This window comes from Anabas testudineus, chromosome 22, assembly GCF_900324465.2.
Source record: "Anabas testudineus chromosome 22, fAnaTes1.2, whole genome shotgun sequence".
NCBI classification, from domain to species: Eukaryota; Metazoa; Chordata; class Actinopteri; order Anabantiformes; family Anabantidae; genus Anabas; species Anabas testudineus.
This window is the reverse complement of record NC_046630.1, coordinates 19,181,638-19,209,214: the sequence shown is the minus strand read 5'-3', so window position 1 is coordinate 19,209,214 and position 27,577 is coordinate 19,181,638. Positions and strand designations below refer to the sequence as shown.

General features: G+C 40.5%; 1 protein-coding gene across 1 annotated transcript; it reads left to right on the top strand.

Annotated features, from left to right (window-relative positions):
* The first annotated feature begins 1,566 nt into the window (after positions 1 to 1,566).
* mbd2 (methyl-CpG binding domain protein 2) lies at positions 1,567 to 26,663 on the top strand. The gene is made up of 7 exons (XM_026339695.1): positions 1,567 to 2,413; positions 9,072 to 9,231; positions 13,406 to 13,546; positions 13,983 to 14,073; positions 14,150 to 14,327; positions 17,805 to 17,932; positions 25,870 to 26,663. Exons 1-6 carry the CDS (start codon positions 2,301 to 2,303, stop codon positions 17,920 to 17,922), a joined length of 801 nt encoding a protein of 266 aa, XP_026195480.1. The 5' UTR covers positions 1,567 to 2,300; the 3' UTR covers positions 17,923 to 17,932; positions 25,870 to 26,663.
* Positions 26,664 to 27,577: the final 914 nt, after the last annotated feature.

Sequence of the window (27,577 nt, the reverse complement as noted above, 5' to 3'; positions counted from 1 at the left end):
CTGCCCTCTGCCGGAGGTTGTGTGTTATAAACGTTAACTTCTTCACTATTATTATTATTATTATTATTATTATTACTTACTTACTGTAGTTTTCATTGTGCTGTGTTTCATTAAAGAATAAAGAAGAATAAAATCATTTTCTCCAATTTCTCTGTTACACCTCTTCTAGTGAGAGTATTTCAGGTACTGACTGAGTAGCAGTGTTGGGCTATTACTGTAATAATATGACTTTTTTTTTTTGTAGTGGAGTAGTGTAAGGTATTAATATTTCCAAATGATAATAATAAAAAATATGATTATGTTTAAACACGTATGTGTGACTTTCCATGACATCCTTTTTATCCTGTGGCAATCTGAGAATTTTTCCATATTTAGAAAAACTAAAATAAAATAACAACTTGCTGATGTTTATATGTCTGGTGCTGGCGAAAATAACCATCTATTCATAGCATAACACATAAATAAACACTGTCAGCACAACACAGCCTCAGGACTAAAGGTGTCAGCTAATGGAGGAGTCAACACTAAATTGTCATGTTGCTGTTTTTTAAGTGGTATTGTACATTGTATACATGGTACATGTAGTACTTTACTGTACTGTATACTGACTGAATGGTTTCTGTTTAAACCTGACATGGCTGATTCTGTACGTGTTTGTCTTGTGTCTGTTTCAGCTTTGCAGTAGGTCTTGGTATTTTACCATTCTGAATTTCCTGCTTCCGCCCTTGCTATTCACGGCCAGCTAGACTTTCCACATAGCTTCAATTATGATTTAAACCAACATGTGTGATGTTGGCCAAATGAAAGATATCTAGGGAGATATTGGTGATGCAGGTCCACCCTACACCTACACATGACCCTGCCCACATATATATATATATCTATCTATATATATATAAGTATATATATATGACTTTTGGTTTGACTTATTTTTATTTCCTTCTAATTAGAGGTACCTTTTGCAATGTGATAATGCTACTTTAAGGATGGGTACGCCTGATAAAATGATAACAATCAACACGCATAATAAACAGACAGAGTGGGACAGCTGGAACGCGTTTTCACCTTCAGGGTTATTTCCCAGAACTCGTGAAAACTTTGAATCAGACATGGTGGAGCAGCCAAACGTTGTTTCTGGGTTCAGAGCTTCTGGAGGCCCCTTTAACCCAGAGCTGGGGGCCTCACTGGTGGATTCAAGCAGAGAGGTGTGAGGGGAGAAGAAAACACAGCGAGTAATCACTCTGCCTCAAAGTCGAGGCACCAGAGACACAAACCAGAGACAGACACCAGAGACAGACACAAACCACAGACAGTCACACCATGTTCTCTGAAAGCTTCACCATGAAAAATCATTTTACAGCAGGTGCACCCCAATCACATGTCCTTTATCAGGATATTATCGGATGGAGTTATAGACATGAAGTTGATGCACAATTAATTACTTCTTTTTATTTTGTAATAAAGTCCTGTATTACATAAATATTAAAATGTACATCCTGGTAAGTATAAAATAAAAGTTCTAAATAACAAGTTCAAAATATTAACTTATTTATTATTGAACTACTCAATAAAATTGACCCACCACAAAAACTGTCCAGAAGAAGAATACTGGTTCTCAGAGGATCTTGAAGTAAGAACTTCAACTATGTAGCTATAACGATGTTTTCTAAAAGATAATAATTTATAAAACATATTTGTCGTTCCACTTACAGAGAAACATGTGTTTTTTGAAGCAGTCTGGACCGGTTTAAGTATTTTGATGTAGGCCTACAAGATCTGTTTTTATCAGAACTCAACCGGGTAATGCATCGTTAATAATAGACGATCTCTGAGAGTACGTGTGTGTGTATGTGCGCCTGCGTGCGTGTGTGCTTGCGTGCGTGCGCGTGTGTGTGTGTGTGTATGTGTGTGAGAGAGAGATATCGTAGACGTCACAGGCTGCCGTTGGTCCAGTTCAGCTCAGCTCAGCTCGGATCGGATCGGATGAGTCGTTGTTTCTCTCCGGAGCTAAACTAAACTAAACCCGCACATGGGTGCAGCTGAGCTCCAGCTCGCAGCCTGAACCGGGGCCACGTTGTTATTTTTATGTAATCCGAAACAACCAGCAGCGAGAACCGAGGCGGAGGTAGGGAGAGCCTCCGTTAACGTAACATCCGTGACGTCGGTCCGCCCGTAGCTGCCGCTCGGCTCGGTTCCCCAGCACGCTGCTCCTCAGGAGGGTCCTCAACGCGGTCACCCGGTGTTTTACGGAGCGATCGAGCGGCCCGATCGCAGCCTGTTCGCGGATCGATAAGTGCGCAATGATGGATCGGAAGAGGACGGACTGTCCCGCTCTGCCGCCCGGCTGGAAGAAAGAAGAAGTGATCAGGAAGTCCGGACTGAGCGCTGGAAAGAGCGACGTCTACTACTACAGGTACCCCGTCACAGCCATCGATCAGCCCGGTCACACGCAGAGCTCACCGGCGATCAGTCCGGTGAGCTCTGTGGTTACCGCTGCTTAATGTGCCTCCCACCATCAGTGAGTGATGAGTATCACTTCCAGTCCCAGTTACCAGTTCCAGTGTAGCGCTGGGACCTTCACTGACCCTGTGTGTGACTGTGAGGCTGTGATCCTACAGCATGATGTGTGTCTGATCTGAGTGTGGTACAGGGGCTCTGTGGCTGTCAACAGGCTGTTCAATGAACTCCTTCAATTTAGGGCCACAGCCTGATGTTAGTTACTGAGATCACCCAGTCTCCACCGGACCCCGCCACCCCTACTTCAATATACATCACCCCTAAAGGCGTAGTTCACATTGTTGTTGAGTCTTTACTTTGAGTTTCTGTAAATGTGATTTACTCACAAAACTTATTTATGTATTAATTGGCTCAAAAATCAGTGACATCAACATTTTGACTTGTACCAGTGGTTAGAAGAAGTGAGAGAAGTACTCAGAATCAGTACTCAAGTAAAAGTATATGACGTTGAAAAGTACTCAACTCCAAGTAGAAGTACCACTTCATATTCTTAGCTCAAGTTAAAATACATCGTCTAAATTGTACTCTAAGTGCAAAAGTAGTCTACAGGTACTCCAGATCTAATTGTAGGGGCGTAAAAGCAGAGTATAATATGTAAATACCCCTAAGTCTAAACCTTCTTTATAGAGCTTTGCCACTCAATATACAGAACCGGGGCCGTAGCCTTGTTAAATACTTTGAAAGTGTAATCCACCTCCAGCTCTGAGAAGGAGTCGGCAGTTTTATCATGTCAACACTGACAAAGTCAAGGATTTAGCAATATAACACGAAGCATGCACAGGGCTAAGATTTCAAAAACCGTTTTTCAAAACAAGGTTACAGCAGGGCATGATATCATGTAGCTACAAGGACGTTTTAGTAATGTTTGTATTTTATAGTATTAGAAGATTATTTTACTATCTTATAGGTACACACAGCAGGAATTACAGTTGTTTTCAACAGTATTATTCTGTGACAGATGCTAAATAAGAGGACGTAAATTGTTACGATGCCAACATAAACTATATTAATATATATTCCTTTTTTTAAAAAGGAAGTCACTTAAAGCTGCAGTAACGTTTTTTTTTAATAAGGCTCCCTCTTTAAAGAATTTTTTTTTAGAGAATTTCCAGGTTTTGCTATTTTCTTTTTTTTTTTTATTGTAATTTAATAATACTAATAGTACCTGAAGTACTGTGCAGAGCGTGGTGGAGTGTAGCAAACGACAGAAGAGCATAGCAGAGCAGGAAGAGGAATGCCTGGGTGGAGCAGAGTGGACTGACTCATGTTAGCACTAGTTTACGTTGCAGCTTTAAGCTTTAAATAAGATTTAAGAACGATGAAATGTGTCCAAACCTCTTCGTCAGTGTCCGTTTGGCATTGTGTTGCTAACCTACTCTTGTAAATATTTTCAGCTATAGATTTCATATGTTCATGTTTGAAACACTGTTTAATATCATTAAGAATCACTAATATCTGAGAGAAGATGGATCAAATGTAAAATTAATGTAATAAAAAAAGCAGAGAAAGAAATGTTTTATTTTTATAGAATATTTGCAGATATGTTGACTAAACTTCAGTATTTGATGATTACTACTGACCTATTTCAACAGTTAATTTTTAATGCTATACTGGAAGATAAGCTCTCAGTGTAGAAGAAATAACCCCACAATTACTCTTACTATAACAGGGGTACAACCTAGAAGACAAATACTGTTGATGAATGGAAATGTTTAGTGTTTAACTGATGGACTGATGATTACTTAAGTTACATGAATTGCAATTACACTGTCATTGCAGTGACTGCATATGCCTTAAAGATCAAAGCTGCAATATGCAACATTGGGTAATCGAGCTTGCACTAGCATGAGGCCTGAAATCCATCCACTCTGCTCGGTTGAGTCCTTCAGGTATGAGTTTGAGTCAGTATGAGTCTTAAGTAAAGTTAATAAATCTAATTAATATTTACAACATGTTCTTAAACTGCTGATTTTGTTCGTACCGTCATTCTTATACTGGTGAATCCCTTTGGCCTCTACAGACATAAAAGCCTGGTGTAGTTGTTCCTATTTAGCATAGGTAAACACCCTGGCCCTGCCCATAAAAAGGCATGGTCTGCAGGGCCGTGTGCACATGCACTGACCGCCCACACAGAAATGGAAAAGGGACCTAAAAGACGGTGGATCACCAGACTTAAAAGACGGTGGATCACCAGACTTAAAAGACGGTGGATCACCAGACTTAAAAGACGGTGGATCACCAGACTTAAAAGACGGTGGATCACCAGACTTAAAAGACGGTGGATCACCAGAGTCTCCGGAGTTAGAGACAACGCTGCACAGTGAAGCTGTGGATATAAAATAACACACACTCACACACACAGCTGAAGTAAAAAGAAACCAAACAAACAAACATCTGATCTAAACTCTTCTGGAGGACAGGCTTTCCCCGAGTTGTCTGAGCTGAGTCTCCTGCCAGGAGTGGGTCAGGATGCTGGTGTGGTGGTTGGGGGGGGGGGGGCGGTAGAACATCACGTTTCATGGTGATAGTGTAGTGTTCATTCAAGACAATGGAAATAATTATTTAAAAAATTGTAAGTTAGGGGGGTTTAGGAAGAAGCTTTTTGTAAATGAGGCCCAGTGTTGTCAAACGTAGCATCCAGCAGAACTAAATCGTCTGCAGGGTGAGCCTTACTGAAAAACAAACAAAAAACAAACAGACAAACATCTAAACAGTTGTGCACTGTCGCTTTAAGTAAATCTGTATACAATTTGCTTTAAAAGTGATTTGTTGTTAAATCATTACAGAAGAATTCGACCTTCAATTCAGCCGAAAATCTAATTTAACTTTTAATTAATTTCTATATATTTTATTCATTTTTGTGTTATTGTTCACTTTTTCCTTTTATCAGTAGAAGTAATTTTCCCCTCTCAATTTCCACTTTATTAGGTACATGTAGCTAAACAGCTGTTTACCCCAGGTATATAAATGTTTCATTCTACAGTATAACGACATATAATCAAATGTTAAGTAAAAGTACAAAAGCACATATATATATATATATATATATATATATATATATATATATATATATATATATATATATATATATATATATATATATAAATATATATTTATTCATGCATTTGTGTTTATCACTTTAAAGTTGCAGCTGGTAAAGTGGAGCTCATTTCTCTTTTTCTTATATTCTGGATTACTTTACGTACTGTACCGCTGCAGCCTCAGTTCTGTGTTCATCTATATTCCCTTTTCACGCACATGTCTAAGCATTTCACTATCCTCAGATGTCTTTGTTTCTCTGTGCCAGCATCACTGTGAGAGGAAACAGGATATCAGTCAGCAGGAGTTCAGTCTGATGTTTGACATTTTTCCTGATTCTCTATCTCCACTCTTCGGCGCCGTGTTACATTCGCAGGGGACATGTTGTCACTCCCGGCGCGGGTCTGTGGTGAGGCCGTAACGCTGCAGAGCTGTCGGCTGTTTTGAGAGGCCGTGTCTGCTTCCTGTCGGTGTGGGGCAGGAGCACAACTCAGATTAACAGCTCAGGAGTCAAAAGCGTCTGAGCTCGTCACAATCGGGACCTTTAACGTGAAGTAGATCAGCAGTTCAGAGCTACGGCTGAGCTTTACTTTCAGTTTGCTTTGCAATGTGACTCATCACTTCCAGTAATGAAACCAGTCAGTGGGTCGACTTACTGGAAGAGCAGCAACGCCCTGCTGGGGCCTCTGCTGCCTCCATTTCTTACACACTCATGCTCGCTCATGTTCATCAGGAGCTTTGGTGCAAAATGTGGACTTTTGGGTTCACATATTGCAAATGTAATAAACGTTCAGTGAGGAGCTGGAGCAAGAAGAAACACAGTATCACACAGATATAAACACACACACACACACACACACACACACGCTGGTCTCGATGGTCCTGTACCTCTGTTACTTCTGAGGGCCACGTTTTCAAAATGGCTGTTTGAAGTTTAAAGGTTGGCTTTAGGGTCAAAGTTAGACAAAGATATTACTGTAGACAGAAACTCTGTGTGAAGTGACTCAATTTCATGTTAGAAACATGCAAAATGACCATCCATCCATGTGTAGTATGTCAATAAGGGTTCTCACAGGGCTCTCTGTGTGTGTGTGTGTGCGTGTGCGCGCGCATGTGTGTACTTGACTTTTGCTCTTAGTGTGAGATGTGATGACAGAGTGGACTGACTAGGCCTTTATCACACAGTCATATCATGAACATGGCAAACGGAGCTGTGAAGGTAATTGCAGGCTAATTTAGTTACGTGAGCCACGCTCGCAGTTTCCCCTGGATTCCTGTCTTTGTGCTCAGCTAAGCTACCCACGTTCATTAGGGTTATAATGTCTCTCCAAATCCACGGTTCAATTCAGACCTCGGATTTTGTGTTTTTCTAAGTGAAAATAAACACGCTCTGAGTGACTTTGAAACACAGATGACCCACACTCTAAACTATCCCTGAATGTCTTGAACGTGTTCTACATATAGATGCAGCATGCCGCATGTAAATATGGAAAATGCAAATATTACGTTACAGATGCAACAAACAGAATTGTAGAGGTTTGGAAAAGAAATACCAGTTTGTTTAGCAAAATTTTAACAAGTAATTTGTGTTCATTTCAAACACTTTCATTTTACAGCACAGTAAGACAAAATACTAATAACTAGTGCAAGTTAGATAATGTTAGAATTATATTACATTAAAAGTGTTTGGAAAGGTTTCACAAAGTAATGTCAATTAAATAAATATATATAAGATCAAATCAGTATTTGCATTAATATTCACACCCATCAGGTCAGTATTTAGTAGATGTACCTTTGGCTGAAATTAGGCTTGAACATCTGGACACTGATGTTCAGAACTTCAACTGCTCAAGTTCTGTCAGGTTGTGTGACGACTGTGTGTGAACAGCCTTTTTCAAATCTATCCACAAGTTCTCAATTAGATTGAGGCCTGGGCTTTGACTTGGCCACTCCAGAACATTCACCTTGCTGTCGATAAACCATTTCTTTGCAGCTTTCGCTGTATGGTTCAAGTCATTGTCTTGCTGGAAAACAAATCTTTTCTCAAGCTGGAACCCAGGTAACAGTTGTTGTATGTACAGTCTGTCCTATCTCAGTTGCTGAAGCTTGTAACTCCCTCAGAGTAGTCATCGGTGTGTTAGTGGCCTCTCTCACTAGTCTCCTTCTTGCACGGTAAACAGTGTTTCAAACATGTACATATGAAATCTACGGTTTCTGTGGACGACCTGTTCTAGGCAGATTTAGACATGTGCCATATTCCCTTCGATTCTTGATGATGGATTTCACAGAACTTTTTTTGTATCCATCCCCTGACTTATGCTTTTTAACGACCTGTTCTCTGAGTTGCTGGGAGCGCTCTCATTTCTTCATGGTGTAATGGTAAATAACCAGTGACTGGACCTTACAGACACAAGTGTCTTACTGCAATCACTTGAGACGCATTCACTGCACTCAGGTTGATTTATAATGTCAATAAAAGGACGAAGCATGCAATGGGGTGAATACTTTTTATAGGCAGAGTCAAACACTAGCCATGCTGAGGCTAAGACATCGCCAACCACTACAGCACTATTACAATTTGAAGCCTTTTAAAGAAGTTCATCTGCAATACATTTTTTTTTTTACCATAAAAATTATATTTTCCGCAAGATAAAACCACAAGTGCTGCAATGCTGTCTTGCCTGTCCTGCTGCTATTACAGACATGTCTGAGCTGTCAACTCACTCATGGACTTGATGTTCTACACAGGCCTCTACAAACCTTAATATTGGATAAACAATAATACCCCATTTTTCAAAAAAAGTGCCATGCTTAACTTGTCCGTCTTGTCTTGTCTGGCTTCCTTCCAAGGCTTGAATTTATAATTAACAATATTAAAATCCCAATGTGATTTAGAATTTTTTTTGACTCTCGGAACAACCTCGAAGTTCTGGTTTGATTTCAGCTCAAATGAAATCGGCCTATGCAGAATCTATGCGTACTTTCATTGCGTCATTGTTTCGTAGTCTTGCTCCGCTACTGGTTGATGCACAGTGCATACTGTTTTGACACATACGTCAACTCGATAGAATGCGTAGAGTTGAAAATGAGTGGAACTACGAGACTGGGTGAAGAGTTTATTGTTTTGCTGTATGCCAACAGTGACGAGTTAAACATTAACTTTGATGATGCAGATATTTGAACATGAAAATGAATGAATAATCTTGAGCTGTGACTGTAGTTTCGATCGACTTTCAGTCGTCTGGAGCCTCTGAATAAAGCGCTCTGTAGTTTGGACTGTGTGAAACATGCATTAAGAGATCTGCACTGAAAATATCACAACTCCAAAGTCAATTTCTCTAATTTGGTTTCACTTTCATGATGTGTTTTCTTTCTTGTTCTCTCGTTTCTCAATGTGACTAGTCACAGTGTCTGTCAAGTATGTGTTCACTTCCTCACAGGTGATGATCTTTACTTCGTAACCTGGTGTATAAAGCTTAAGTCATGTGTCTGACTCTCTCCTCGTTCTCTTTCAGTCCTTCAGGGAAGAAGTTCAGGAGTAAGCCTCAATTATCCCGTTACCTTGGAAACACAGTGGATCTAGGATGTTTCGACTTCCGGACGGGGAAGATGATGCCTGGGAAGCTGCAGAAGAACAAACAGAAGTTTCGGCATGACCCACACAGCCTGGCCAAGGTAACACTGATTGATTACATCTGCGGAGGGGTTGTTAGCTGTGCGTCGAGGCAAAGCAGCATCCAACAGTCGGTGCAGACTGGCATGGGTCAACAACTACTGGATGCATTACATTGGGCTAGGATTCTTGACAGGTCGGCACAGCCATTCATTACGGAGGAATGAGCATGAGAAGCACCACCCACACTGAAAATAGTATCTGTGATGTGATATCTTGCAGGGTTACTGTACTGACTTTTTTTCCATCATCATGGGTTATTTAGGTTTTAGTTTGTGTATGCGCCCACTGTGAGAGTGTACTTGAGACTGCCTGAGCTTTGAACCTGATGTGTGCAGCTACTGGAAGCCAGTGCAGAGTTGTGAACAGTGGTTTGACATGTGTCTTTATTGATTGATCAAAAACAAGATATGCTGCAGCATTTTGGTTTCAGGGATCATCAGAGGTTTAATTGTGCATGACAATAGCCCTGTCATTATGTAGTAATCAAGGTGAGAGGTGACGAACGCCTGCATGAGGTGCTGGGTATCAGATATCCCGTGGGTGTTGACTCAAACAAGTTTCAGGCCTCTCAGTGGATTCAGAGTTATCTTGATCTTGTCAGTTATTGTTTTGACGTGGTCTCATCAGCGTTTTCACTCGCACTCATTTCATCCTGGTCTTATAGGTATTCTTAGTCTTGTGGTCAGGTTGACAAAGTCTTGTGTTTTTTTTGTGGGTGTTCAGACTCTCGGTTTATGTCTTTGGTTTTATGTCTTTATCTTGACTCAGACTTGCTCTTCTCTGGGTTTTGACTAGCAACAATATTTTCTTGCATTTCTTGACAAAACCTGTCTCAGTTTTGAGGTGAAAGATATGAGAAAATAATAATAAGAACGTTTTAGACAAATATTATGATTTAATAGCTGATGTTAAAAGTAGCTGTTTTCTGTATTATTCACTGCTCTTTCATGCTAAAAAACACATCTTAATCAGCTCAAACTGCAAACTGCGAAAGTGTAAAATAGATTTTATAATGAATAATTGTTTAGCCATTATTTTGACTCTGGCTGACTCATAACTCTGACCTGTCTTAGCTGTTCTGACTCAGACTTCAGACTTATTCATACCTAATAATTGTTTTTGACCTGGTTTCGTCACTGCCTTGACTCATACGTGTCCCAATCCTGTCCTTTTTTTGACTTTAACAGTTTTCACTTGGACTCACCACAAGTTTGAATTTCCTCTTATTGATGGACGTTCAACTCTGACGTGTCTCAGTCTTGACCTTGTCGCTGATCCAAACTCTAGTCCTGGTGTATAGTGAGTTAGATTAAATTCAATCAAACACATACACTCTCCTCACCCACACAGGACTGGACTGCAGATAAATCTTCCTACATGTCGTCACCACTAATTTAGCTGAAAAAAAATTGTAAATGAGTATCTCCAATATGTAAATTTAAATGACATCAAAGAACTCCACATTAATAACTGAATAAATGTAAAAATTACAAAAGTAATGATACATTGAAATTCACTAAAAATGATCTCTTTGCTTTTGAGTTGTGGTTCAGGAGAAGCATTTTTAAAAAGAAACTAATGAGATTGACCTGGACAAAAACTATACCCTATATAGTACCTAATATTTAGTTACAGCAATCACTTCAATCAAACGATTTCTGTAACTTTCAATGGGACTTCTGCACCCGTCGACAGGGGATTTTGCCACTCCTGAGCAAACTTCGCCTGCTGTCTCGGGTATGAAGGGTTATTTTCCAAACTGCATGTTTCAGCTCTTTTTACAGATGTTCAATGTGATTTATATCAGAATTCGTAGAATGCTACTTCAGAATAGTCCAATGATTTGTTCTTCGCCATTCTTGATGTTTTTGGCTGTGTTTTGGTTCATTATCCTGTTGGAGGACCATGACCTGTGACAAAGACCAAGCTTTCTGACATTGGGCAGCATGTTTTGCTTCGGAATGCCTTGATTGTATTGAGATTTCATTGCATTCATTTCATTGCATCAAAGCAGCCCCAGAACATAACCAACCCTCCTTCATGTTACCCAGTAGGTACAGTGTTGTTTCCTTTGCTTCATTTCTGCTTCTGCTGATGTGAATTGTCAAAAAGTTCCAGTTTTGTCTCATCTGTCCAAAAGACATTCTCCCAGAAGCTTTGAGGCTTATCAATATGCATTTTTTTTTTGTTTTTTTATGGTTTTATGAGTCCTCTTCTGTCCTCTTCCATTAATTCAACTTCAAACACTGACTGGTGGTGTGTTCTGACGCTGATGTACATTGACCTCAGATTACACCTCTAATCTCTATGGAAGTTATTCTGGGATCTTTGATTACCATTTGTATTATCCATCTCTTCAATTTTTCATCAATTTTTCTCCTATTGTCACATTCAGAAAGGTTGGCTACAGTCCTGTGGACTTCTGAATAATATGTGCAGCTGAATTCACAGGAGCTTCAAGCTGCTTGGAGATCTTATAGTCTTTACCTTTAACATGATTGTCTCAAATTTCTTTTCTAATCTCCTGAGACAACTCTCTCCTTAGCTCTCTGTGGTCCAATTACTTTACATCTTCTCTTGGGGTACCATCATTTCCATGTCCAGGCGAGTTTATTATGATTTGTTTTTTTTTTTTTTACTTCTTTGAAACCACAACTCAAAATACATTTTTATGACTTAATTATTAGTAAATGTTTATTTATTGTTACTTTTGTCAGTTTCACATTAATTCAGTGGCTTTTGCAGGTTTTTTTTTTCTTTAACAGAAGGGCACCAAGTATTTTTTCTCTGTCTGTATGATTGGGGTGTCCACCCATGTAAGACACCTGACAGCCAATCAGGAACCAGGATTCTCCATGGTCGTATTTTAACAAACAATAACATAATAATATGCTAACACACAGAGGTGTCATGTGTTTGCTGGCCTCCCTCTGCACACATCCGTATTTGTGTGTACGGTTTTGTGTGCCTGTTCTTGTCATTTTACCAAAGACAACAGAAGCAGTGACTCCTGCTACACAGCAGTGTGCCGATAAAAGGAACTATCTAAATGTTTTTAGTGAACCCATGCACAGGAAAGATGAAAGTATGGAAATAAGGAGTGATGGGAGCATTGGAAGTTCATGTTCAGGAGGAAGGGAGATTTGAACCGTCATGTGCAGTTCTCTGTCTGCAGACAGACGTGGCTCCAGTGGTGTTAGGTAACAGTGAAAACGGGTATGAAGTGTATACAACACACAGGCCAACTGATCATTTATTTGTCCTTCAGTGGAGCTACTGAAAAGATCATGGGCTGATGGATGATGATGGATGACCTACACACTGTCCCTGAACACCTTGCACACAGTTCACCAGAGCTGCTGTAAACAGACAGCTCTTGCTTCTTCTATATGAACACAGTGTTACTTTCATTTCTCAGATTGGTTTCAGATCCCCTTCTGACTAGTGATGTACTTAGCATTAGCTAGAATTAGAACTATTCCAGACTTGAGTTGAAGTTTAGTTTTGATCCAGTACTACCACCATGATCATCGCTATCATCAAAGGTGACTTTACTTCACATGGTGCCTCGCTTCTCTAAACACATGATCTTGTTTCCGCTCACTTTGTGCTCACATCCTGGGACTGAGGTGCAAAGAGACAGATGAAGTGAAGGAAAGATGGATTCAGTTAAGGAGGTTGCCCTTTAAAGCTATATATGTACAACCAACAGGCCTGCCCAAAGCAGCTAAGTAATGTTGATTTTAATGCAACCAACCATCATCAACATCCTTCAGCAGCGCAGAAATAATGTGTATGTTTCTGATGATGTGTGAAGAGCTGCAGCGCGATACAGTGTCACGAACCGTGTCAATACAGTGCACACACGCTCGCACTTCCTGTTGTTGTCTAGGAGACCTCAGTTTACAGTTAACCCTTTTAAGCTCAACTGACACACAAAAACAGGTTGCAGGTTTCTTACAACCCTTGTCTCATGTTTATCAGTGTAAATTAGACAAGGAAGGAATCAAGGAACAGAGGAAAGAGCAAGGGAAGGAAGGAAGGAAAGAGCAAGGACGCTAAGGAAAGAGGGAGAGAAAAAGGGTGGGAGTAAAGCAGTAAAGGTAGAAACCAAGCACAGAACTGAATAGCAAAGAAAGGAAATGTGTCATAAAGACTTTGTATCTCGTCCAGGGAGGAAAACCGGACCTCAACACAGCTCTGCCAATCAGACAAACAGCGTCCATCTTCAAGCAGCCTGTTACCAAGGTTACAAGTCACCCCGGCAACAAGGTGAAGACGGACCTGCAGAGAGCAAGCGAGCAGCCCAGACAGGTGAGAGGCTGACGCACACGCACACACATTCCGGTGTTGCCATGGTAATGCCTGAGGGCGAGGTCAGACAGTAACACAAGAGATCACAGTGGAGGAAACCAGGTTGTCATGGGAACTGTGGCCACTAGAGGGTGCAGAGGCATCATGGGAATGAGCAGTATATCTGATACTGTCTGCTTTGGAAAACCTATGTCTATAAAACACATCTGAATACGAGCGGAGAGTTTAGAGAGAGGCTGTCGACTGTATCTCTAACCTCAGCTCCACCCTTTCATTCGGGTATGTGTATGTGTGTGTAAGACAGACAGAGAGACGGTTGGTAAGCTAACTGTTAGGTTGCTGAGATGGAAACAGAGGCTGAGAAGTTTCACCTCTATTAGTCACTTCCTCTGTAAATCGAGATAGTGTCATTAACACATCCGCCTCACATCTGCAGCTGTTCTGGGAGAGGAGGTTGAAAGGTCTCCGGTCAACAGACGTCACAGAGGAAGTCCTGAGGACCATGGACCTGCCCAAGGGACTGCAGAGTAAGTCTCCAACATGAACATGAAGGCATGGCGCTCTCCAGCCCTGACCTCTGACCTCTGACCTCTCTGACTGCAGGCGTGGGTCCGGACTCTAGCGACGACACTCTACTGTTGGCCATCGCCAGCGCTCTGCACATGAGCTCTGCGCCAATCACGGGACAGACGTCGGTGGCTGCCGAGAAGAACCCGGCCGTCTGGCTGAACACGTCCCAGCCACTCTGCAAGGCCTTCACCGTCACTGATGAACACATCCGGTGAGAGGCCCAGCATCACGTTTCCTTCTTTGCTTTATTTGTTCGGTCATCCAGACATTAGTCAGTGATGTGCGATTTGAACCTAAAAGGAAGAAGATAGGGTTTTTTATATACATTGATCTGACTTTCACAGTTTTCTATCACATATATTTGCATTAGAACAGGGGCTTTCCAACTCAGACGCACCTCCCTAAGACATGCCGGAGAGCTGCAGGGCGACATGGAGGGATTAAAAGCTCAGTAAAGTCTGAACACAAACATTTTACACATATTTTTAGACTCAGTCTAATTTAAACTTTCCACGGATTTGGTTAACTTGCATGTTAACGTCCATCCTGAAATCAAACAGACTATTTCCATGATTCACCCGGGCTTTCTCCTGCTGTGTTCCAATTTCTATTAATAATAACAACCGGGCCACCGTGGTGTAAAAAACAATCTAGTGATCACGAGTGTGGTTGCAGAGTTGAGTGGTTTCCACAGGTCCTAGGGACTATTTCTTCAATTACACTGTTTATGTTGCAGCTAAATTTCCTAAATGTAATTTTTTTAATGCTTTATTACAAACCAAATACCATTCACTGTTCATATCGCCCTGCTCTACTTTTCCTTTTAATGTGATATTGATTATCTGTTGCCTGCTTCCATCTGTAATATGAATACGCTCGGTCGTGTAACTACACAGACAATTGTTGCAGCCGGACAGGAGGGGGCACTGTGGGAACACATGACACACAGCTGACTCTGTGTGTGTGTGTGTGTGTGTGTGTGTGTGTGTGTGTGTCCAGAGGAAAACAGAGCAGAGTACAGCTGGCTGAGGCCATTACAGCAGAATCACTAGAATACATTACTATATCCTTCACTCCTTCACTCCCCCCTCTCGTCTCCTCTCCTTCCTCTTTTATTTCCTTTTCTCCCTCCTCTTTCTGTTTCCTTCTTGTGTCTTCTCTCCTTCCTTACGCTCTTTCTTCATTCACTCCTTCCTTCCCTCCATCTTTCTTCCCCTCCTTCTTTAATCTTTTTTCTTCCTCCCATATTTTTCCCTTTCCCCCTCAATGACTTCCTTGCCTCCTTTCTCATTCCGTTCCTTTATCATTCCCTCCCTTCCTTCTTTCTGCCCTTCCTCCCTTCCTTTTAATATGTCCTCCTCTCCTTTTTTATCTCCTCCTCCTCCTTTATGTTTTCCTTTCACTCCTCCTCCATCTCTCTCTCCTTTCTTTAATATTTCATTTTCCACCTTTGCTCTGTCCCTCTAATAATGCATTCTTGTCTTCCTTTGTTTTTCCACCTTCATCTTTCTCTCTTTTCTATTTCCCCCTCCTCCTTCTCCTCCTCAGGTCGCATTTCTCTCTGTATACCTCCTCCCCTCCCGACTCTCCCCTTCCAGCTTTCCTCTTCTTTCTTTTCTTATCTCTCCCCTCCATTAATTTCCAATTCTCTCCCTCTTCCCTCCTCCAGCTGAATGTGCTTGTCATCTTAAATCGCTCTCATTCCTCTCTTCTCCCTCCTCCTCCCTTTCATCGTTTCTACTCTTCCTCCAACACTCTATCAGTCTCACCCATCTTTCCCCTCTTTCTCCTTTTGCAGCTATTTTCAGATTTTTATCCCAATTCACAACTTTATTTATTTATTTATTTTTGTCCTTTTAAACCTTTTTTTATGTTTATCATCTTGGGCAGAAGCTAATTCCATTAACAAACATGATCATGTCCCAGTGTACCGCTGTCATCCAGATTCACTGTCAGATGACGGATCCCTGTGTTTCTTTATTCCGTCTTGTCTTTTGTTGGTTTTGATAAAAGGTGACAGACGTCTTCTCTGCTCTGCACCAGCAAACAGAGACAAACACGCACACGTCTGCTTTACAGAGCTGACGCTGACTCTCAGAGGTGGGAGGTGTCTCAGTTCACCACAACCTGCTGACAATCATAATACTGTATCTCATCATGGTTTTGATGAGATCCCCCTAACTCCTCACTCCTTTTTGATTTTGGCCCATTAGAATTAAAGCCCGAGAGAGCCGAATGGCTACAGCGCATGTTGTGAAACCACAGCGTCCCCGGCTCGAGTCTGACTGTGGACTAACACGATCACAAAAATAAAGTAGAACCTGATGTGGGCACCAAAAAGAAGTAATAATAATATTGGATGATAGGTACCTGACTTATGATCTTATCATAGCTTCTTTTTAACTGAGTAGTGTCCCGAGCATGTTCATCAGCTCGTCAGCTGATGTCACCCCCAGGTGAGAAGCTACTTATTAGTGCAAATCATCTTCTAGATTTTGGGTGCACATTATTATTCTTTTATGACTTTTGATCCAAAAAGTGGTGCACTTTCAATTCAATAGTCTCATGTTCATCATCATCATCACAAAGGTTGTGAATCATCTTTTTGTGTCATAGTTTTCAGTGACTATATGAATACTGGTATCAGTTTATCCCAAAGTTTAAGGTTTGGATGAAGGCCGAGCCTGCGGGCCAGTTCAGTTCTTTTTTGGTGGGGCTGATTTGTCAAAAACTTCAATGCATTTTGTTTAATTTAAATTTCCCTTCACTGAGCCCGGATTACTTAAAAAACCAAAAAACAGTACTTTCCAAAAATACACAAGTACAAGTTAATCCACATAGTTTTGTATTCAATATTTGTATTGTATATCTGTGTTTTCGGACGCACGTCCTGCTCCAGTGAGAATGAATCATTTTGATTTGAGTGACACTGTGACCTTTACTTTGAGAGCACCGCTCTCAGGACAAACTTTCCATTTTACCAACTCTGTGAATGTGTTATTTTTTTATTTTTAAGATGTGAGTTCAAACTAATAAAAACCGTTAATGTTTGGCCTTATGTTTCAAGGGCCCCAGTGTTTTCCAGTATTATACACAACTGACCCACAGTGAAACATAAACACACTCATTATGTGTCATTAGACTCATTTAAGATGAACTGCGGGAAGAAAAGTAGTAATACAATAATAGCAATAAAGTTTTCATAGATTTATCATACTTTAATAGTTACTAATAAGAAATGCAGCCTGGAAATACTGTGGTTCTTGAAAGTTTGTGAACTGTTTTCTCTATTTCTTCATGAATGTGATCTAAAAAGCTGATTTTCAATCGAGTCCTAAACTTACTTAGAGAGCTAAGTTAATAAATAAAGTGGTGCAGTTAACACCAGTTACTATAGGCCTGGGTTCACATACTTTTGCCTCACAAATATTTAACATTGGATCTTTTTCCACAACAAATAAATGAAAAGTGTAATTTTCTGATTGATGTTTTCTGGTCTTGTTCCAGTAATTATGTGGTGTTTCAGGTGCAGGCTTGTTCTTTGTGGATTCTATAATTTAACACTGACTCAAAAACTAATGACATATTGATTTGCAACATCACATCCAAGAATGTTTGGGCAAGTAGTGAACTAGCGGGCTGTGGAAGAAGTCTGACAAAAGATTATTCTTTGTGCGTGTGTGTGCAGGGAGCAGGAGCTGAAAGTGCACCAGGCCAGGAGGAGCTTGGAGGACGCGCTCATGGCTGATGGTTTGGCGCGGGCTGCTGAAAACACCCGAGAGCTGCTGCAGGGGAAGGCGGCCTGAAGACAGGCAGGTGAGACAAGAGCTGTTCTATCAGTAATAACCAGCAGAACGAAAAGTAGTTAAAGTTCTAATGAAACACCTTCTATTCCTTCGTTGTTTGAGTGCCACTGCAGCCTGTACTTCTTACACTGGCTGCTGGACGGTCCAGGCAGTTGCTCCACAACAATCCCTTGTCTTTACCAAGTTGAATGATACTCTTCGTGTCCGTTTTTATAGTAGAGTGTTCACGCTGTGGAAGAAACAAGTATTTGACCTTCGCTCGAATGTGCAGATAAGCTGCTGATTCGAATATAGCGGTGATGACTAACGTTGGCCAGTTGTCATGGTAACGCAATGTGTTTTCAGGGCGGTGAGATGAGGTGCTCATCAGCGATCTGAGGAAAAAAGATCTGTCGGAGTACAGAGGGGAGAGAAATGTAATGGAGAAAGCGTTAAAAACCACAAGTGAGAGAGTTCATTTATTGACTCTGTGTTTTGAAGTGTAACTTCCTGCTGAGTCACATTCACCTCCTGCATATGTAACGCAGAAACGTGTGTTTTGATTTTCACCCAGAGAACGACATTTCACCTTCATGTTCCAAAATGCTCTTACTGTGTCCAAAACACCACGTTGTCACATCAGGTTATTTCTGCATTTGCCTCCGTCCACATTAAAACCCAGACAGAGGGCGAAAGGGGGCAAATCTCCTTCTTCTAGGCATGTGTGGAGGACTGATAATAATAATAATAACTGAGGCAGCCACAGAAAACAAACAAAAAGAAATGGTTTATTATTTCCTGTTCCACTCTATGCATTGTTGATGCCAAGCAGACTTCAAGACTTCTTGAGTCAAGTCTTCATCAAACAAGCAGAGAACAGTAATGGAGGGAGGAACAAGCAAATCAGTTGGACTGGTAAGAGTGAAGAGCTGCACTACTGCCACCTCCTGATTGGGCACAGACATAACAGCACTTCTGTCAGAGCTGTGTTTTCCCCATATACAGTATAACAAATGTCCAAGTGGTGGACGCGGATTTCCACACTCCAGAGACCAGAGTCTGAGAAAGTAAAAAAAACAAAAAACCTTTAGGTTCTTAACTTTTAAACTACTATAGTGTACTGATGACATCCTGAGCTACTACAGTACTAATATATCACCATTGACCTAATAACATACTGAACTACTTAATGACCTACTGTAACTGATCACTTAAAAAAGTATTAACTACTAAACGAATAAATGACTCAACTACTAGTAATTGATGAACGAACACAATGCTTAATGACCAATGTAACTTAACCAACTAACCAAATCACTGAACCACAAAATTATAACTTAAACTAAAGTTAAAAATCTTCAACCACTGATCTCTTAAAACTGAGTGAAGTACTGAAATAAGAACAAAGCTACTGCACCTTCTAACTATCAATCCACTGTGGTAGTACACAGAACCTCTAAACTAGTAAATTAGTCAGTTTAAGGGGAGAATTAAACTAGCTAAGTGAGATGTGCTTCATAGGTAGATAATCTGACTAAAGACTAAAGAATCTAACTACGACTCTGTATCGAGTATCTGTGCTGCAGTTTCAACATGAGGAAAGTTACAGATCACAGCTTTAAAAGTCCTGAACGATGCAGAAGCAGTAGTCAGGTCTGTTAAACCCCGCCCCCCCCGTGTTTGTGTGTGTGTGTGTGTGTAGGTAAGACTTGTTGTGAATGCTGATGGGATCCTCTGCGTCTGATTGAAACTCAACCATGCAGCAGACTAACAGACTGTGTGTGTGATGGATGGGCTGTGGGCCTGTTGTGTGTGTTAATGGTTAATGTTATATGCCTGTGTGTGTGTGTGTGTGTGTGTGTGTGCGTGTGTGTGCGTATTGCATTTTGTTTGGTCATTGGTTATATTTCACTCTGTGGAACCTGCAAACAAAACTGGATTAAAAAAACATTTACTTTTAGAAGTTCACACATCCATCCATCATCCTTCTATTTCCCAGCTGCTTATCCAGGTCAGGGTCACCGTGACAACAGGCAGCCGCAGTAGACCAGAGACTGCTTTCAGTGCTTTCAGGTTTTGCTGCTGAGTTCAAGATTTTATTTTCACATTGGTAGCTCAGAGAAAGGATATGCTCTCATTGGGAAACTGCAGCCTTTAACCTCACTCCCAGTCCATTTCAAATCAAGCCCAGCTTTTGTTGTAACCAAGTGCAGTTTTTCTAGAGGATGGTGCTGAGAAGAAGGTCATGGTACCATCACACAAAACTGGTTCATTCACTGATGAGCAGGCGCGTTTACTTGATCTTGATTGGACCATAATAGTCACATGACACAGTTAGACATCATTAAAATAGATTTAATTTGTAATATTTAAAATATGTACAGCTTTCCTACCTGTGAAACCAGTTTTTAATTGATGTATTATGCGTTTGCTACGTTCACAGAGTTGGTCAAATGAAAGAAAACACTATACATATATATATACTGTATACATAACACCTTTTATTGGTCTGTTGACGTTAGAGACTTTACATAGGCACAGAAGCAGTGCATGCACATGAACATGATTAGCACTCAGGGTGAACGTGCACGACGAAGGCCTCGTTCACACGATGTGCCTCCCTACACGCTGGTCAGCTGCCAGCTCTCGCTCATCCTACCTCTACACCATGATTCACTCAATGTGTCAGGTGTGGGAGGCATTTAGGGACCGTACGGTGTGGTCCTTGAAGGCAATCTGTTATGTTTTGGAATAAGCCAAGACTCGAGTGATATGTGTGAGTCACAGAAAACCCTAAGCCCCAGCATGGACGTGAACTACAGCTTAGTTTTTTGGGACTGTATAATGTAACTGTTAATTGAACTAGTTCATTTTAATAATACGAATGAGTGTTAAACATTTAATTGTTAATTATTTAACTGCTAACTGGCAAATGGTGTCAAATAAAACTAACACCACCACCTTAAAACCCAATTAACATTAATAATAATAATAATGGGAGACAAGTAACCCATTAGATTTCTACTGGCACCAGCATCAGGACAAGTTCTACATTGTATTCCAACATGATTCCTAGCTTGTAGTTTGTCCATCACAGCCATTTTATGTGTACGTATTGCAGTAGTAACACGTCTGTCATGATATATCTGTTCTAAATAGCAACTGTATACGTGTGTAGGTGTTGTCAGTTGAATGGTGTGTGCACTGTCTGGTGTTTGCTCTAAATGCAGACGGACGAGGCTTTTTTAATTTTTTATTTATTTTTTTTAAGCACATTTGTTTTCTGTGGAGGGAAAATCGTCCATTAATGCAGATTTATGCAGATTGGCTGGATGGAAGTCGTTTGGGCGAAAAGAGCCGCTGAGAGTCGAGGAGTGATTACTAATGGGTTTTTATAGCTGGACCAGAGAGAGAGGGCAGTGGCCAACCTGTGTCTGTGTGCGTGTGTCTCCTCGGCTGCTTTCTAGCTGTTGAAACAACAATTTGAAATCGCTGCAGAAATCTCACACTGTGACTCTTGTTGCTGCTTCCTGCTAATTTATTTATGTTGGTTTTATGGCCGAGTTGTTTTTTTTTTTTTTTTTGCCTTGTCTCCTCGTGGGTCTTTCTGCTCTGCTCTTTGTTGGAAGGGTGGAGCAGTGGGTGTCAGCAACACCCTGCTTCTAAACTGCAGAAATCAAACAAGAGGAAAAAAGGTCCCAGAAACATTGTTGTCATCAGTAGAAGTGCTCACACGCTATGCAGTGCTATATTTTCTACATAAACATAACAATAGACTTGGAGATTTTACAGTGTAATAGTCAATTTGTCTGTGTTTACTTTTCCTCTCACTTATTGGCCAACATATCATGTAAAACATTTAGTACTCTGCACTTGCTAACTGAGATTTTTACTATTTTTTATACTATTTACTATTTATGAACTTAATAGACTAAATGAATTACAACTTTTTTTTTTTGGAAGCATCCTGACTTTTAATGCCTGAATGTTTTAATAATAATAAGATGGCTGCCAGTCAAGCATCACCTGGTGCTGCTCATTTGGGACTATTGGGTTTTTTGTATAATTCTGTATACAGTTTACAGTACTATTATATTATTATATTATATGGATATTTTGTAAGGTCTTAAAACTTAGATTATAAACTGGCTTGATTCGACTCCTGTGATGATTTCACAATATATAAATAAACTGAGTTGAATTGAATTGATTTAAACTCCAAACAGAACAGTATTGGTGAATGTCAACAGGAAAAACAAACAAACAAAAAAACCCTCAAACACCTTTCAGTGTTTTCTTTGCACAGGACTGAGAATGTATGTGAGATACTGAGAAATCAGATAATTGCCCAATTTTTTTCCATGCTAGCTATATGGCCTTCGGTGTAGGAATTTTGCTGTGAATGGATCAAAAATCCAATTTGTCAAGTAGCTACTTGTGTTTATAACCTAATCTTTTATTTCCACTGGCATTTGGTGTACTTTATACACTCTGTGTGCTAATAAACTCATTTTGTTCATGCTATGAGCATGATAAATGTTATACCTGCTTAGTATCAGTGTGATGAAACTGATCCATTTTCATCATAAAGTAGGAGTTCACCAAGTATTGGACTGTTCCTTTAAATGTGCAGACTGGAATTTATATCTGATCGAGACTAAAGATTCAGACTGTGACTAGAAAGACTGTGAAGATTGACGTGTGTGTGTGCGCGTGCACGTGATTATTAGCTGTGCATCTTGTAATTTCCAGAGGCACTGATTCAGATTCCTGCAGCATTTTTAGCTGCTGGTAATTAGTGGATGTTGAGACACAGAGAATTATCTGCTTCAAAGTCATTCACAAGGCTGATAACAGCTGTGTGTAAGCGTGTGTGTGTGTATGTGTGTGTGTGCTTGTGTGTGTCTCAGTTTGCTGAATTGCCTCGATTAAGCAGCAGATTATCAGAATTTTCCAATTATTAGGGAGTAATTAAGACTGAGCCAGGGATTATCAGACTGAAACATTAAAATACTGAAACACTGAAGGGAGAAAGTATTCAGATAACACAGTAAATCAATAAAACACACAAACACTGGAACAAAGCGTTCATCATCATGTCTGCATCCTCCTAGTCTAAGACAAAAAGGTATTGAAAATGGAACAATTGGGTGATTTTGAGGCCTAGACTCACCTCCATATATACTGTCAACCACTGGTACACAAGAGTTGTGAGTGAACAGACTTGTAAACACGTCTGTCCCTTTGGCAGCGGAACATTAACAGTACAAAGAAGGGAAGAAACCCCTCAACAAGACGCCTTGTCCAGGCAGCCCGTGGCCTTGCTGCTCTCCAACTGGACGCACAACCTGAACATGGCAGAGTGCTGTGATTCTTCTCAGCTGTTCGGTCAAAGTGGTGGAAGTAGTGGCACAAATGACTAAAGATTTCATTCACTCTTTGCTTCTATTTGACTCTTTCTCAGTCACTCTGTCTTGGAACCAATATTTGGGCATCCTCTGTTGCCAAATGTTTGATAGATGATTTTAACCTCTTTTTCAAAGTCTTGGATGTTGGAACAGATCCTCTTCTGTCTATTGGCAGCATTATCAACCAGAGTGGCTTGTATAAAAACTGAGAGTGAATCTGTATGCTCTCCCCATAGGAGCCTTTTGTAGGTACAGTACATCTAGTTAATCTAGTTCTGCACCGGGTGCCTGGTCTAACTTATGCTCTAGCTGTGTTTGAAGTGCCAAATCCAGATAAGGTGGATAAATAGGCGCATACGGCCATCAAAGTTGGTCTCACTTCATTACCTAAAATTGCTGAGCAGTATTTAGACCTTGAGTAAGACGACGTTACTGCAGTGATAGGTCTTGATGATCTTTCCTAATAAATTTTTGATCATGACGCTGGGATCTACACTTACTGTATTTCCTTGTCCACACTTAAAAATCAAGTATCAACAGTAATTTATTTACTTTAGGTCAGAATTAGCTGTTTATTTTTAAGGCGGACCAAGTATTTTACCCTTAAACCTTATAATTTCTGAGCAGACTCTTCAGTGGACAAATCAAATTTAAATATGTCTGTAGTCTCAGTGGGTGCTAGACGTTTAGGAAGAAATGTCACTTGTCCGTGAACTTTCTTTGTGTATAACTTGTTCAACCATCATAGATCTACCTGATTGTATAGGATGTCTGTTTGAGCTGAGCTTTTGTTGTAGTCCTCTGTAGTTCATGATAAAACTTGTTGACATACCGCTCACTCTCATTCTTTTGTTTCTTTGTTCGTTTCTCAGTTGTCGTCATTGTGTGGGTTTTTTGAAAAACCGTAATGTTCTTGAAATTCATATCGCTCTCACATACTGTATTTGCCAAATGTAGCAAAGCAAACATTTTGAATCAAATAGAGCTTCTATTTATGGGATATAAAGCCGTGAAGGGAACTGGATACTGCATGTACAGTGGCAAGAAAAAGTATGTGAACCTTTTGGATTTCAGTGATTTTCTGCAAAATATCTAAAACAGCACAAATCTGACAATGAACCAGTGAAAAGCCTTCATTTATTAGCCATGAGTGCAGAATTAGCATGATTTCCAGATAGTGTCTGGTATATTTTGAGGAATAAATGAGGTTTTGATAATGTTCCAAACGTGTATGACGTTAGCAGCTGGAGGTGTATGTTGGAGTTGGCGTGTGGTATGCAAAACATGATGTGTGTCATATACTAATTCTCTGTACCAAAGGACTCAAATAGATACGATGTTAGAGGGGTAGGATACGGCACGCTGATGGATTCCAAATGGAAAGGAGGCTTTCAAAACCAACAAAGGATTTGAATGAAAAGACAGGTTCATAACATTTCAGTGGACTGCTGGGAAATCCTGCTTTTCCACGAAGAAGAAAGATGTTTTCAGTCGGCGCGTTAGAGAGGAGTGTGTGTGTGTTGGGGGGGGGGCAGGAGGAGGAGAACATGGTAATACAGCATTTGATATGGGTCCGCCCTGTGTGAACGTTTCACTCTGTTGTTTAAAGTATAATTAAAATGTTTTCTGCGTAGGCCAAAGGCATCTGCAGACAAGCTGTCTTAATTGTAGCCCTGCCCCCGCTCATTAATGCAGCACGATGGAGGAGGTGTCATAGGGTTAATGGAGACGCTAACAATTAGCACAGAGGCTCTCCACGTTAATTGGACTTTTTTTGGGGGCCGGGTGGTGGTGGTGGTGGGAGGGGGGGCGTCCAGAAACACAGCAGAGACTGTGCAGCAGAGTGTTTTTATTAAGTGGGTTTTATTAAGACAAGCTTAACGAGTCTATTTGGGTTTAATGGGGGGGTTGGGGAGGTGGTGGTGGTGGGGGGGGGGGGGGGGTCTCTGCTGGGAGCATCGTAATTATATCATAATTATATTCACACTTTATCTGTTAGTGGAAGATATCAGTGTAGACCTGAGTGCTTATTAACACTCATACATGCTGGTACCTCTTTGACATAATCCATTCCTTGGCTCCTAACCCGGACTTAATTCTAACCTACACAAGTATTAGTCCTAAGAGGTGTTCTCATATTTCAAAGATGTTGTAACTATCACATTCAAAAGAATGCTCCCACATATTAAGCCAAACTTTCACCATGCATTTCTGCTCGTACCTGTGATTTTTTTTTTTGTACCGTAGTTACTGCTGGGTTATTGAACTTCGCTTCAAGAACAGCTCTTCTCAACTCAAGAGCCTAATACTCACCTTGTATGAAAAGTTCAACTGAAGCAAAAGGTCTTTGTTGGTTGGTGGGTTTTTTTTAAAGGAATCTAAAAGGTGTCTGTCGAAATCAGAATAGGTTATTGAGCAAACGCCGTATGCTGATGAAAATTTGTGCTCAAATTACACCAGAGAGCTGCTTGAAGAAACCAGTTCAGACACTCCACTCACCGTTAACCACAGGTCTGTAAACTAAACTGTTATCTTTGTCTCTCTGTGTGTCTCTCTCCAGAATTTCCTCAGCTCACCAGCCTCAGGTTTATCATCATCTTCATCTTAATCCACACAACAAACCCAGCACCCACACTGAAACTGAAATATCGCCTGCACTGAAGCGTTCTCTCAGTGAGCGATTGCTTCAACCTTCCCGTTAAGGAAACCTTTTTCAGTTTGCCATCGCACCGAACATCTGTCAGCTTCCCGGGGACTGAAGGAATTCTTCAGAGCAAGAAAGGGAGCAGCATCCACAGCAATAATGGCACCAGCAATGACTAAACCACCAGCAACGATTACAATATGACAAACACCAACTGCCACAGAAACAGAAACTGCAAGATGGTAACAAGAAGAGCAACAGCAGCAATACGTTTTCTATCTACCAACTCAAACAAAGCAACAACTGAACCTTTAACAACCTTTAATCCTCTCTGTGATTTATAATCTGTGCAAACGTTACAACAAGCGCTTCTCTCCGTTTTCATATCCAGATATTAGTTTTCTTTCTTTTTAATATAAAGCTGAAAAAAAATATAATAAAATAAAAACTGCAAGCAATGTCCTTGTTAAACCCAAAGTCAGGTTGCAAACTGCTGGACAGCTTTTGCTAACTCTACTAAATCTCAATGTGCTCCTCTGATGATTTTGGTTATTTGTGGTGTCAGGTTGTCATCAGTTTTCAGGGCTTTTAATGAAATAATGCGGATTTTTCATGAATATGAAATAGAACAATTGCTTATTTAAGACAAATTTTATACCTTGAGACATGTACATTTCTTAGACTGGAGTAAATAAATGATTATATTGAAAGACGTGAAAGATGTGTTTCTTGTGTTAAAAATCAGTATTCTACACACTGCAGATGTCTTAACCTTTAAAGGAACATTTCAGCATTTTAGAAAAGACACTAAATTTGGATTGTGAGAGTGAAAGGGGCTGATTAACATTGTTCTCGTGGACAGGTACACTGCTGGAGTCCATACATCTTTAGCCTAGCCTAGCAAATAGGCCCATGACTTAGAGACCAGCACAGTATGTCCTTCGATGTGTTTGTTTACTGTCTACTGTTCAGGCCTCTCCTGATTATTTGACCATTAACCCTTGTGGCTCATCGCACATTCAATTGGCTGCTTGTTCTGCCAGTCCAGATGTTGGACTCTGTAACTGCATGCATATGTGTGCATTATGCATTGTGTGTCTGTGCACGTTAAAGACAGAGTAAGACAAACCAGCCAGCTCTGCCCTCATTTGCATCTGCTAATGGCTCTATGATGCCAGTTTCTGATCACCGCAGCTACACATTGAAATTCTTGCTTCAGTGCCAGATGTCCCAAACACACACACACACACACACACACACACACACCCTCCCACACCTCCAATTCTCTCTCTCTCCCACTCTGGGATTCCTGCTTCAATCATTTAACAGCAGATCTGTTCGAAATCACCAACTGAGCTTAAATTGGACACATCAAGCTGCTGCTGGTAAAGATAAAAGATACAATTTCAACCATAAACATGTGAGTCAGAAACCACAGGTAGAAACGTCTGCTGTTACACTTCCCAGATTGTGGATCTTAGCTGCAGGGGTTAAACAAGTTGGTCTTGGAGCAAGCTGTTGAACTCAAATAGCAAGAGGAATTCTGCTTCCACTAATAATACACATAGTAATACTTAATAGTGCTTAATAAAATCAAAAAGACAAAAAAGCTGAGTACAGCATA

What these genes read in the sequence shown, in the direction of transcription:
- mbd2 (XM_026339695.1), top strand. Translation starts at nt 2,301, where the DNA reads ATGATGGATCGGAAGAGGACGGACTGTCCCGCTCTGCCGCCCGGCTGG. An exon ending in AGCGACGTCTACTACTACAG is followed by an intron (nt 2,414 to 9,071) that starts GTACCCCGTCAC and finishes GTTCTCTTTCAG; the next exon opens with TCCTTCAGGGAAGAAGTTCA. An exon ending in ACCCACACAGCCTGGCCAAG is followed by an intron (nt 9,232 to 13,405) that starts GTAACACTGATT and finishes TATCTCGTCCAG; the next exon opens with GGAGGAAAACCGGACCTCAA.